The sequence below is a fragment of the Castor canadensis genome, chromosome 16 (genome assembly GCF_047511655.1).
Source record: "Castor canadensis chromosome 16, mCasCan1.hap1v2, whole genome shotgun sequence".
Lineage (NCBI taxonomy): Eukaryota > Metazoa > Chordata > Mammalia > Rodentia > Castoridae > Castor > Castor canadensis.
This window is the reverse complement of record NC_133401.1, coordinates 79,165,668-79,177,793: the sequence shown is the minus strand read 5'-3', so window position 1 is coordinate 79,177,793 and position 12,126 is coordinate 79,165,668. Positions and strand designations below refer to the sequence as shown.

General features: G+C 35.7%; 1 protein-coding gene across 1 annotated transcript in view; it reads right to left on the bottom strand.

Annotated features, from left to right (window-relative positions):
* Positions 1 to 576: 576 nt before the first annotated feature.
* Hmmr (hyaluronan mediated motility receptor) overlaps positions 577 to 12,126 on the bottom strand; it is a 34,224-nt gene continuing 22,674 nt past the window's right edge. The window contains exons 13-18 of the mRNA XM_074057714.1: positions 9,036 to 9,182; positions 7,912 to 8,064; positions 7,731 to 7,830; positions 6,240 to 6,416; positions 1,971 to 2,133; positions 577 to 1,324 (exon numbers count right to left, since the gene is read on the bottom strand). Coding sequence (XP_073913815.1) covers positions 1,305 to 1,324; positions 1,971 to 2,133; positions 6,240 to 6,416; positions 7,731 to 7,830; positions 7,912 to 8,064; positions 9,036 to 9,182 — 760 coding nt within the window. The 3' untranslated portion in view covers positions 577 to 1,304. The remainder of the gene's footprint in view (positions 1,325 to 1,970; positions 2,134 to 6,239; positions 6,417 to 7,730; positions 7,831 to 7,911; positions 8,065 to 9,035; positions 9,183 to 12,126) is intronic.

The following is a 12,126-nucleotide window of genomic DNA, read 5'->3' as shown; positions in this document are numbered from 1 at the left end:
TGGACCACAAGTTAACATGCAATCTGAGCAGCCAATCACGAACTGGGTGCTTTGTGACACACCAAGCCACATGGAAGTGGTATGCATGTGACAGGGCCCAAGTAGGCCATGAAGGCACAAGAAAGTTGCATGCAGTTGCTTGAATGTCACTTTCTGGGACATACATTCATGACAACAGTGAAGGGAAATCCAGTGGGCAGAATTTTGAACAGGGTGCCTGGTTGTTCGCTTTACTCTTACTTTAGCTTAGCTAAAAGCAGTTTTGATCCATTTGACTTTATTGGACAATTTTTCTAATTTCTACATCGTGGTTTAAAACTGAGTTAACAAAAGAATCTATGAAAAGCTATGAGGATTGTGGCTGTCCCTGTTGGTCCATCAACATTACAAAAACGTGGCTTTTAATAACACGCTAACTGTGAATCATACATATTAGAGGCAGAATTACCACTTTCTGTAGTATCATCTGTGATTCTGAGAGAGAAGGTGAGGTGGGGACAGACACAAGAAGTACATTTTAAATAGAAGTATTAATGTAACTTTATAAAATCAAAATGGAATAATTGGGCAAATGACTTACTGTGTGATACTACTTTATTTCATATTACACAAATGTTCAGTACACATATAAATGACAAATTCTCTAAAGAGGTTACCTGAAGAGTTTTTCAGATTTTTAGTGTAAGAATTATCAAAACAGCTTCTTAAAAATGCAGGTTTATTGTTCAAACTATAGATTTTAATTCAGAACTGGGATAGAGCCTTGGAACCTTTAAGTTATTAAATAACTCAGTGACTCTGATCAAAGATAACGAGGTTACTATGGAGGTAAACTGTCCCTATTTCTATTTGAAGTGCAAAGATGGACAGAATGAACAAGCCAAGGTGCTTAGCCTTTCTAATCTTCTTTTAAGATTAGAAAAGACCTCCAGAATCAAGTTGAAAAAAAATCTGGGAATTAGAACATTGAAACCTTGAATCTGGAGATCAGAACAGGGGAAAGATAATTTGGTTGTGATTTTTAAAGAAATGTTGATCTGATAGGGTGCATTGGAAGGTGGAAAGCAAATTAGATGGTTCAGAAGTCTTAACAATAGAAAATAAAGAACCAAATTACATTTTGGTTAAAGTAATGAACCTACTTTCATGTACCTAAGGATAGGTAGTTAAAATTAAATACATTATAAAATACCCATGATAAACCTAACAACAGTAACAAATAGCAACAGTAAGGATAAAATTATCTTCAACAGGTCTTTGACATCCATTCCTTGAGGCAATGTCTCCTCAGGGGGCACGTGGGCTCAGCAGTAGTTTGTATTGCCTGGAAAGATTATTAAAAAGAAGTATTGGTATTTTAAATTAAAATGATTTCATTAATCATTATAAATAAAAATGGATCTATAGTCTTTTTCTTTACTTTTTTTTGGGCAGTACTGGAGTTTGAACTCGGGGCCTCACAGTTGCTAGGCAGGTGCTCTACACTTGAGCCACCCCCCCAGGCCCAGGCCTATCTTCTTGAAGACAGAACAAACAATGCTTTACATTTTGCAGCATAAATTTTATTTATATTCCTTTATTCACTGTTCCAATCAACTTGGATTTTTGGTGAATAGTACATACAGTCAAGAAAGAAAATTTACTTCTATAAGACTACAAATTAGAAAAAAAACTTAAGGACCTAAGCGACATTCACATTGAAATGTATGGTTTTACAGAGGGAATCACTGAGGGATGGGAAGAATGCTAGAAGATGTAATTTGAATGGCTTGAAGGGCAGGGGATTTGAATATATAGACGAGTAGGAAGGAGGAAGAAAGGCATTGTATACATCAATCTTACTAAAGAGTTTCTTTTATATCAGAAGGTATCAACAAATTTTCACAGTTCATAGAAAAATTAAGTTGCTAAATGCTGTGAAAGCAAATATGAAGGAAGATAACAGTTCTATACATGTATTAATTTCTTACCTTCCTTTAATGGGGTTTTGATGGCAAAATTTTCTTTACATTCATGGTGAAAAGCCTTTGAAGGATCAAAGCGTTTGATACCCAGAACTTTATTCAATTCTTCCTGAAGTTTAAGCTCACTTTGTTTCTTTTTAGCAAGCTGAGATCGGAGTTTTGATATCTCCTACATGAGAAAAATATAAAGAATAAACAATTATTAAAGATCATGGTAATGAAATATGTTACCAATATTGCTGGCAGGTTCTACAGTTGTTCATGCATCACACTTAGTGGCAAAAATAACTATTACATACACATGTTGTGACTGAATTACAAAATGATTTTGAACAGTTGTAATGGAGATAAAAATCTTTTAAATTTTCTTATTTCTATAGTTATGAAGGTGTTTTTCTGGTAAAAGTTCAATTCAAAATTAAACTGCTGAAATCAAATTTTTCTTTTTTAACAGAATAGATTTATTCAGGCAAAATCTAGATTTTTTTTAAAGCAGAATTGATCATAAAGTAATAGTATAGCCTTAAGGGAAACTCCTACCCAGCCCTTTTTTTCTCTCATTTGTTTTAGGTAAAGTCTTATACTTCTTGCAGGCAGTTAGCTTTGGACCATAATCCTCCTATTTTCACACAGCTAGGATTACAGGTATGCATCACCATGTCCAATTGTTTTTGAGACAGGGTATCACTACACTTTTTGCCTATACTGGACTTGAACCATGATCCTCTCATCTCTGCTTCCCACATAGCTGGGATTATAGATGTGTTCTATTGCACCCATCCTGGGAGTTGTCTTTTTGAGCAACTCTGGCTGTTTCATAAAATAGTAATTTTAATTTTTGGATAAAAATGACCACCAGAGGCAACAGAGGGAAATAGCTTGGTAGGGTGGTTCACCAGGAGATTAAGATTACAGCCTGGCTACATAGTGAGACCCTGTTTCAAAAACAAAACAGAACAAAGATAAACTATGAAAAAACTTGCAGGAAACAGAAGTCTATGGCATTTGAACTAAACCGCTCCCTCCCTTCCCACTCCCAGCCCAGTAAGTCAGAGATCCATGCCTCACTGCTGTAGTTAAGATACAAGGGCCAACTTCCAGTCAGAGACTTCTTACAGGATATTAGAGTTTCTCATCTTGGCAGCAGCTCCCAGTTGCTGAGGTTAAGTCCTGGGAAGATGCATAAGAGGTGGGGGTGGGGCCCTTGTGCTTGGTGTGATTAAAGTGCTGAGGTCTGATCATCCTTCTGGCTCATAAGGTGATGGCTCCACAAAAGGAGAGGAAAGCTGAGCCATTCCTCATTCCGTTTCCCTGTAAGTCCACTGAGAACTCAGCTCCCCAGGCAGGGGTGGCACTAAGAAGTTTGCCTTTGTCCCCAATTTCAGCTCTAGAATCCTAGTGTAGACAAGCTAAGGAAAAAAGAGTCCATAAAGTAATAGTATTATATGGTGGTATGATAAAAGGGAATTGGGAGGAGATTTAAGAAGCATGCTAAACTGTAGGCTGGCTAGTTTGGAGAATAGAATGGGGAATAAGACACCTGAGAGCCCTCCTGAAGTAAGAACAATTATCAGACATGGATCTCAGATATAAACTGTCTGTGAAAGTAACTGGATGCTGGATTTAAGAATCAGAAATGAAAGATGAGACACTACTGAGCTTGTAGAAATGAAAGGACTTTAAGAGAATTCTATGAACTATATATGAACAAATTAGAAAATGTGGATGAATGGATAAATTTTTAGACAGACATAAATTAACAAAACTGACTCAAGCACAGTGCTGGTAGCTCACGTCTATAATCCTAGCTATTCAGGAGGCAGAGATCAGGAAGATCTCAGGTTGAAGCCAGCCCAGGCAGTTTGTGAGAGCCTATCTCGAAAAAAATCCATCTCAAAAAAAGGGCTGGTGGAGTGGCTCAAGGTGTAGGCCTAGGGTTCAAACCCTAGTACCGCACAACAAAAAAAAACTGACTTAAAGAAGAAACAGACAATCTGAAGAGATCTATAACAAGTGAAGAGACTGAATAAAAAAAAAATAGCCATAAAGAAAAGCCCAGGCAAATGAACTGAACAGACAATTCTCCAAAGAAAAAGTACAAGTGCCAATAAACATATGAAGAAGTATATCTGATACACTGTAAGAACTTTTGTAAATGCCACAATGTACCCCCACCCAGCACAACAAGACCTTACAAAGAAATGTTCAACATCCTTGACCATAAAGGAAATTCAATCAGAACTACAGATTCCACCTCACCCCAGCCAGAATGACTACCTTCAATAACATAAACAACAAATGCTGCTGAGGATGTGGGGAAAAGGAAGACTTCTACACTGTTGGTGGGAATGTAACTTAGTGCAGCCGCTATGGAAAGCAATATGGAGGTCCCTCAAAAAACAGAACTACCATACAATCCAGCAATACCGCTCCTGGGCATGTATCTGAAAGAATGTACTCCAGGATATGATAGAGCCACTTGTACACCGAAGTTTATTACAGCACTATTTACAATAGCCAAGGTTTGGAAGGAGCCCAGATGCCCCATGACTAATAAATGGAATAAGAAAATGTAGTTTAAATACACAATGGAGTTTTATTCAGCCATAAAGAAGAATGAGCTGGGCTGGGCTCCAGTGGCTCAGGCCTGTAATCCTAGCTACTCAGGAAGATCAACGTTCGAAGTCAGCCTGAGCAAATTTCTGCAACCCCCATCTCGAAAAACCCTTCACAAAAATAGGGCTGGTGGAGTGGCTCAAGGTGAAGGCTCTGAGTTCAAGCCCCAGTACCGCAAAAACAAACAACCCCCCCCAAAACAAACAAAACCCCCAAAATACATAAAGAACTCTCAATTCAACAAAAAAGGCAATAATTCAATTAAAAACTTGACAAAGGATCTTAATAGACATTTCTCCCTGGAAGATGTAAGTAAAGGTCAATTAGCATATGAAAAGATGATCAACATATTTTGTGCTCAGGGAAATCCAAATTAAAACCACAATTAGACACTACCATTTTACAGCCGCTAGGATGGCCGGAATCAAAATCAGGTAATGAGGGTGAGGATATGGAAATACTGGAACCTCAATACACTACTACTGATGGAATGCAGGATGGCAGTTATTTTGGAACAGTTCCTCAAACGATTAAACATAGTTACTATATGGCCAAGCAATTTCACTCCTAGCTGCATACCCTAGAAAAGTAAAAAATATATATCCATACAAAACATCAAGTACACGTTTATAGTAACATTATTTTAAGACAAAAGGAGAAACAAATCAAATATCTATGGATGTTTTATTCACACAATTATTATTAGGTCATAAAAAGAGAAAGTACTAAAAGGGGGACCATTGGTGGTAGTCAGGGATCAGTGGGAGGAAGAGGAGGAGGATGTACATTACATATATACATAATATGAAGGTTTACCAAATACTAAGGGAATATAATTGAAAGGGTGAATTTGTTCAAAGTATACTGCATGCATTTGTGGTACAGCGCCTGCCTAGCAAGTATGAAGCCCCTAGTTCAATCCCCAGTACCGCCAAAACAAAAAAGAAATTACAGAACACAAGAGGAGTTGGGGTCAACCTCAACGAACAAAATGCAGTTAAAGGTCTTACATTAATAAATCTCTTCTGGTCAAGGAAACCATAAAAGAAAAAAAAAAAAGGACATGGGTGAATTTTGTAAGTATCATACTAATTGAAAGAAGACAGGCTAAAGACTACATATTATTTAATTCCATGAGCACAAAAACGTATATAAGGGAGAAACCTAGTGACTGAAAGCAGACTAATGGCTGTTTAGGGTTGAAGGGTGGGGTAGAATAAGGATAGGCAAAGGGTACAGGATTTCATTTTGAGGTGATAAAAAAGGCTCTAAAATGGACTGTGGTAATGTGCACACATTTGGGAGTGTCTAAAAACCACTGAAAATATACAGTTTAAAATGGTGAAATGTATGAGATGTGAATTACATTTCAAAAAACTGCTTTTTTTTAATAGCTTTTACAGCAAAGAATTTGCTATTTGGCAAATAGAAATGGATGTATAAACTTGTGTAACTGCTTCCAGCTATAGCAGTAATTTTCAACATATTAAATTGGGTTTGGGAAACCTGTTCATCTGTACAACACTAATTAATTCTCAGACAAATCCTCCTCTATAAGCTGTTGTGACACCAAAGATTTATTATACTTAAATATTATAGTGAGGATAATAAGCCCTTCACCCCAATATCTTTAATAAAAATAAATGTTATTTTACAAACCAATTTGAGTTGACTATTTTCATCTTTCAATTTCACAACATGCTTGATTTTTTGCTTTAGATTCTGATGACCTAATAATTCAGCGTATGAATCTCTTATTTTATTTAGCTGTTCCTGAGTTGCACCATGTTCATTCATCAGTGCCTGTTTCTCTGCTTCAAATGCATCCAGTTGTTGCTGAAAAAGATAAAAATGTTTTTATGAAGATTTTTGTTTTTCTTTTTTAATTTTTGTCTTAGTTTTTTATTTAAAAAAATTTACTTTTGTGGTACTGAGTTTTGAACTCAGGGCCTACACCCTCAGCCACTCCAGCAGGTCTTTAGGATGGTTTTTTTTGAGATAGAGTCTCGTGAACTATTTGCCTGGGCTGGCTTCAAACCGTGGTCTTCCTGATCTCTACCTCCAGAGTAGTTAGGATTACAGGCGTGAGCCACCAGCACATGGCTATTAAAATTTAAATCTTACTAGTTTCATTTAAAGTTAAAAATCCTAAGAAATAAACAAGTAAGCAAACAAAAATAGATTATTCTTACATATCTTCAAGGCTCTCCATAGATTCTTAAAGAAAATCTTTTTAAACTTTGTATTTTTCATTTTAAAGAACACTAGGCTAGCTTGGTGGCACACCCCCACAACCCCAGTATTTGGAAGCCTGAGGCAGGAGAACTGCAAGTTCATAGGGAGACAGACTCAAAAGAAAAAAAAAAATTAAACAGAAAAAATTAAGGAAAAATCCAGCCAGCTTACTCTATCTGTATCAGCTCTATCACCACTTTATAACCAATATGTTACTTCTAACTGTGCCCACATTAGCGTTTATACTTTTTTTAAGAAAAGATTAGTGTATTAGAGAAACAATAAGTCATAACAAAAATGCATATTATAGAGTAAAATAAATTACCAAATGTTTATATCAGGAAAGCCTTCTGATCTGTTAACATCAAATTGTTTATTAGAAAGCATTTTTAACCTTACAATTTGACAATAGGGGGTGTGGGAGGGGGAGGTGGCACAATGTATACACATGTAAGTAAATGTAAAAAAAAATTCTCTAAAATAATAAATAAAATTTATGACCATTAAATTTGTCAATTATATCTCAGTAAGTTGGAAAAATTTATGCATAATAAAATTTATGAAATTTTAATAGGAAGTTAAATTGGAACCGTAAAAACGTAGCAACATGATCCTATCAAAAAACCAAATCACTGTCATGATTTGTAGTGGGCCACAAAGTTTAGGTTTTTTTTTTTTCTTTTTTCTGAACTGGGACTTGAATCGGGACCTCATGCTTGCTAGGCAGGCACTCTACCACATGAGCCACTCCACCAGCCCTTTTTTGTGTTGGGTTTTTTCAAGATAGGGTCTTGCCAGCTGTTTGCCTGGGGCTGACTTGGAACTGTGATCCTCCTAAACTCTGTCCTCTGAGTAGCTAGGATTATAGGAGTGAGCCACCTGAGCCCAGCATAAATTTAGTTCTAAATGACCAACCTGAAAAGGTTTTGTTTTATTATATAGTTCTTCATAAAGGAGACGCCATTTATTCATTTCTTCAGTTAGTTCTGCCACTTTGTTTTCATTCTCAGATTTTCTGTATGGGAAAAGTAAATTAAACAAAACATTAGAAAATTTTAAGTGATTTACATGGCACTCAGGTTTAAATCTAATTTACCTTGCTTCTTCCTCTTCTAGCTGCTTCTTAAAGTCTTCACCTTGTTGTTTGAGTTGGTTTTGCAAATCCATTATTTTTTTAAGAGAACTATCTGTAATTTCTTTAATTTCTGCTTCTTTCAGTGTCGACTTGTTCTGCAGATCTACAAGCATCCTGGGATTTGAGAGAAAGAATCCACTAAACATTTTATAGACATTTAAATCGTGTCCTTTTTCTTTTATCGTCTTTACATTTACTCACATGTGTAGACACAGTTTGGGCCACCTCTCCCCCCAGCTTATTTTTTTCTTCTTTAAAAAAACAACAACAACAGGGCTGGGGAGTGGTTTGAACAGTAGAGAGCCTGTTTATAAGTGTGAAGCCTTGAGTTCCAACACTAGCCCGCAAAAACAAAAAAACAAAAATCAAGGAACTCTTCACAAATTCTCATTTTTTTTAACTGAATAAATTCTTTTCCTTTCCCTTCCTGCAATGTTTAGAAAAAGTTTTATAAGCCAGAAACTCAGATAGTTCAGTCCTTTCAGGCATCACTGGGATCAAATTTGAAAACCTCCCTCAGTGGATTATTTTGGTATGTTTTTAATGGGTTTTGTCATGACATTTTCGTAAGTATACATAATGTACACTTTGATCATACCCCTTCCCCATGACCTTTTGTCGCCCCTTCTCAATGGTCCCCTTCCCCTAGTGAATCAATTCCTTTTTTTTTTTTTTGCAGTACTGGGTTTTGAACTCAGGGCCTTACATTTGCTGAGGAGAAGGAGGTACTCTATCACTTCAGCCACACCATAGGTCTTTTTGCTTGTTATTTTTTGATATGGTCTCACTTTTGTGCTCAGACCAGTGCACTTGGCAGGGATGACGGGCAGTCAACACCATGACCAGCTCTGTATTGGTTGAAATGGGGTCTTGCAAACTGTTTGCCTGGGCTGGGCTTGAACTACAGTGTTCCTGAACTCTGCCTCTTGAGTAGCTAGGATTAAAGGCCTAAGTCACTGTACCCAGCAATAAATTCTTAATTTGTGAAGCAAGCCATGGGACAAGTCCCTGCATCACGTAAACTGGCTTCAACATTAAAATGTCTAGGGCTACAAGTGTGGACAGTCTGTATATTTTCTACAGACCTTGCATATTCTTGATTTGTGCTTTCAGTTGTCGATATCTGATGTTGAACATCCTCTGCATTTTTTTCGGCCTTGGCTACTTTTTCCTGTAGCGATGAGTTCTGCATCTTAAGTTCTTCTATCTCAACAATTATTGATGCCTTATAGCTTATTAAAAAGAAAAACATTTTTCTTACTACTGTATAAATGATACACAAAGCTGATCAGTATATTTAATAAACTTTTTGGTAAAACAAACACAACCTCCTAATATATTCATGCATTTACACAGGTAAGAATTCAGTGTTCCGAGGTAAATACTAGTGAGTTGAGATGACATGTGGTACTCATTCATAGAAGAAAAAAATCAAGTGGCTACAGTGTGAAGGAAGTATACATATAGTGATGACTTAACTATCAAACATGGAAAAACTAGTTCACAACAACAAACAGTCTTTGAATATACTGTCACACTGTTTATAGTTAGGCAGAGATGATGGGAAGTACCTCTTTTATACTTCATTAAAAAATGGGTAAATAAATATATAATTAAATTTGCAATACATGTTACAAGCCTTTCTGAGGAATTTATACCTAAGCTGAGACATGATGGGTAAGAAGAGTTAGCTAGGCAGTCAGGGAAAGTATTTCATAGGATAAAGATGATATGAGTTTAGAGGCCACTAAGAGCCTAATGAATATGAGAATCAGGAGGAGGAGAAGCTGCTGGTGTGGGGCTGATCCCCACAGCAGGGCATAATGGGTTCACCTGAGGAAGAAGGGGTGCCATTAAAGGCCCCAGAGATAGGAGGAGGATGGATTGTGGAAGGAAGTGGCAGGATGAAAAACTATAGGAAGACAATTATTTATCAGCCCAGGTAAGTGATAAAGGAGACTTGGATAAGGTGCTGGAAAGATGTAAGGTCTCTTTTTCAAAAGAAAGACTAGAAAAATAAGGTATATTGGATAATGGGGATAACAGAGAGTAAACGATCAGGATGAGGCTAAGATTTATGGAATGAGAAGTGAGGAAGGGAGGAGGGGGATAAAGGAAAATGATTGAGGGGGTGAATTCAACTACTATATAAGAACTTTTGTAAATGTCACAATGTACCCCCAGTACAACAATATGATAAAAAAAGCCATAAACAAAACAAAAAGTAAGTTAAAACTATGGGTACCCATTTGAACCAGAAGATCACATATCCTAACAAATTCATTGCTTTCTGCCTGAGCTGATACTTAAATTCTTTCAAAGGATAAGATTTCTAGTCACCATGAAGTATTTGGAGTGCTCTAAATACTGTGAAATTATCAATGTCCACCACCATTAAGCTAAATATTAAAATGACACAAGTGTTATTCCCATTTTCTTTAACTTTGATGCTAGAAAATATGCTCAACTCTGTTAAGTCTTCCAAGCATGTAACAATACTAAAACTTGTATCACTGACTGCAATAAAAAAACTACAATAAAATAACAAGAGACTTGAGGTAGAAAGAAATAGAAGCCCTTTTTTGTGATGGGTTTTTTCGAGATAGGGTCTCAAGAACTATTTCCCTGGGCTGGCTTCAAACAGAGATCCTCCTGATTTCTGCCCCCTGAATAGTTAGGATTACAGGCGTGAGCCCCTGGCACGCAGTTCTGGAAAACATCTTAATGCTATAAGCATATTGACAGTGAATGAAATTAAAGAACGTATAAAACCCTCTTAAAGCACTATTTGTTAAACCAGTGAGAAGGAAAATTCCTTTAAAGGATTGAGATCAACACTAAACATATATGCACCTTTCTATATAAAGTTTATTATAGAAATATATATTTTTTATAAATTTGCTTATGTAAAAATTGTAGGTAAATTATATACAAATATAAACAAGTTTTATGTCACATATAGGAACAAACAAAAAAGTACTGCTAAATGAATTGGTGTTAGGCAACTGATTATCCATAGGTAAAAAAGAAAAACAAATATGACCTCTATATCACTATAAACAGAAATTAGTTTTAGGTGGAAAATTAAAAGTAAAACTTTAAAATATTTAAGAAGAAAAATGGGTGAATGTCTTTGTTATTCATAGAAAGTTCTTAAATGAGACACATAAAAGATTTACAAATTTAACCACATTAAAATTGAGAATTTCTGCTCACCAGAAGAAAGCACAAAGAAAATGGAAAGATAGGCCATTCCCTGGGAAAAAGACATTTGTAATTCACAATAGTGATGAGTTACCTTCAATATAAGTCCATCTTATACTTAGAACACTGGCAAAATCTACAGAAGTCTAGCAAGCTTTGGTGAGGAATGAGAAAGAAGGGTGGCAAGTCACCTATAACAAACTTTAAAGTTGGACATAAACATAGAGAGATTTTTACACATGTATACTAGGAGACTTACAAGAATTGTCTTAAGAACACCATAAATGATGATCAAAAAAAAAGAGAAACAATCCCAAAGTTCAAAGAGAGAATGGATAAATTGAGGTATACTCATACAATCAAATATTCATAGTAATGACTGAATAATTATAGCTCAAGAAACAATGTGATCTAATCCTAGTATCATACATAACACAGAAAGAAAAGACAAGTCCCAGTAAATGGCATATATTAAGACAATTTTTTGTTTTGGTGACATTCAGAAAAAAGTGAAATTAGATAATGCATTGTTTACATGGACGTGTATGGTATAAAATTATAATACACAGAGGGAGAAACAAGGAAATAATAAATGGAGGCCATAAGAAAGTGTTATATGATCAGAAAAGGAATAGGGATAGAACTTTTACTTAATTGTTAAAAATCTTTTTACTTATTGGCTGTCATTTATGGGTTCATTTGCATTGAATTTGTCCTTATACTTCATAATTCATGTAAGAATTGTACATTCTTTTGTATTTATAAAATGTTAAAGGCAAAAGATACCTCCTCCCAATGTGATCTAAAGTAAACATGATAAATAAAAATGTTAACATTAATACATTCATTGTAAGATGTATAAGTACATGTTACATTATATTTGTAAAACACAATTTTTTAAAGGGAAAATAACATAGATCGGACAGGTGTTGAGAAAGTGGATACGGTACGCTGAGAGTTCTATCAAGAAGA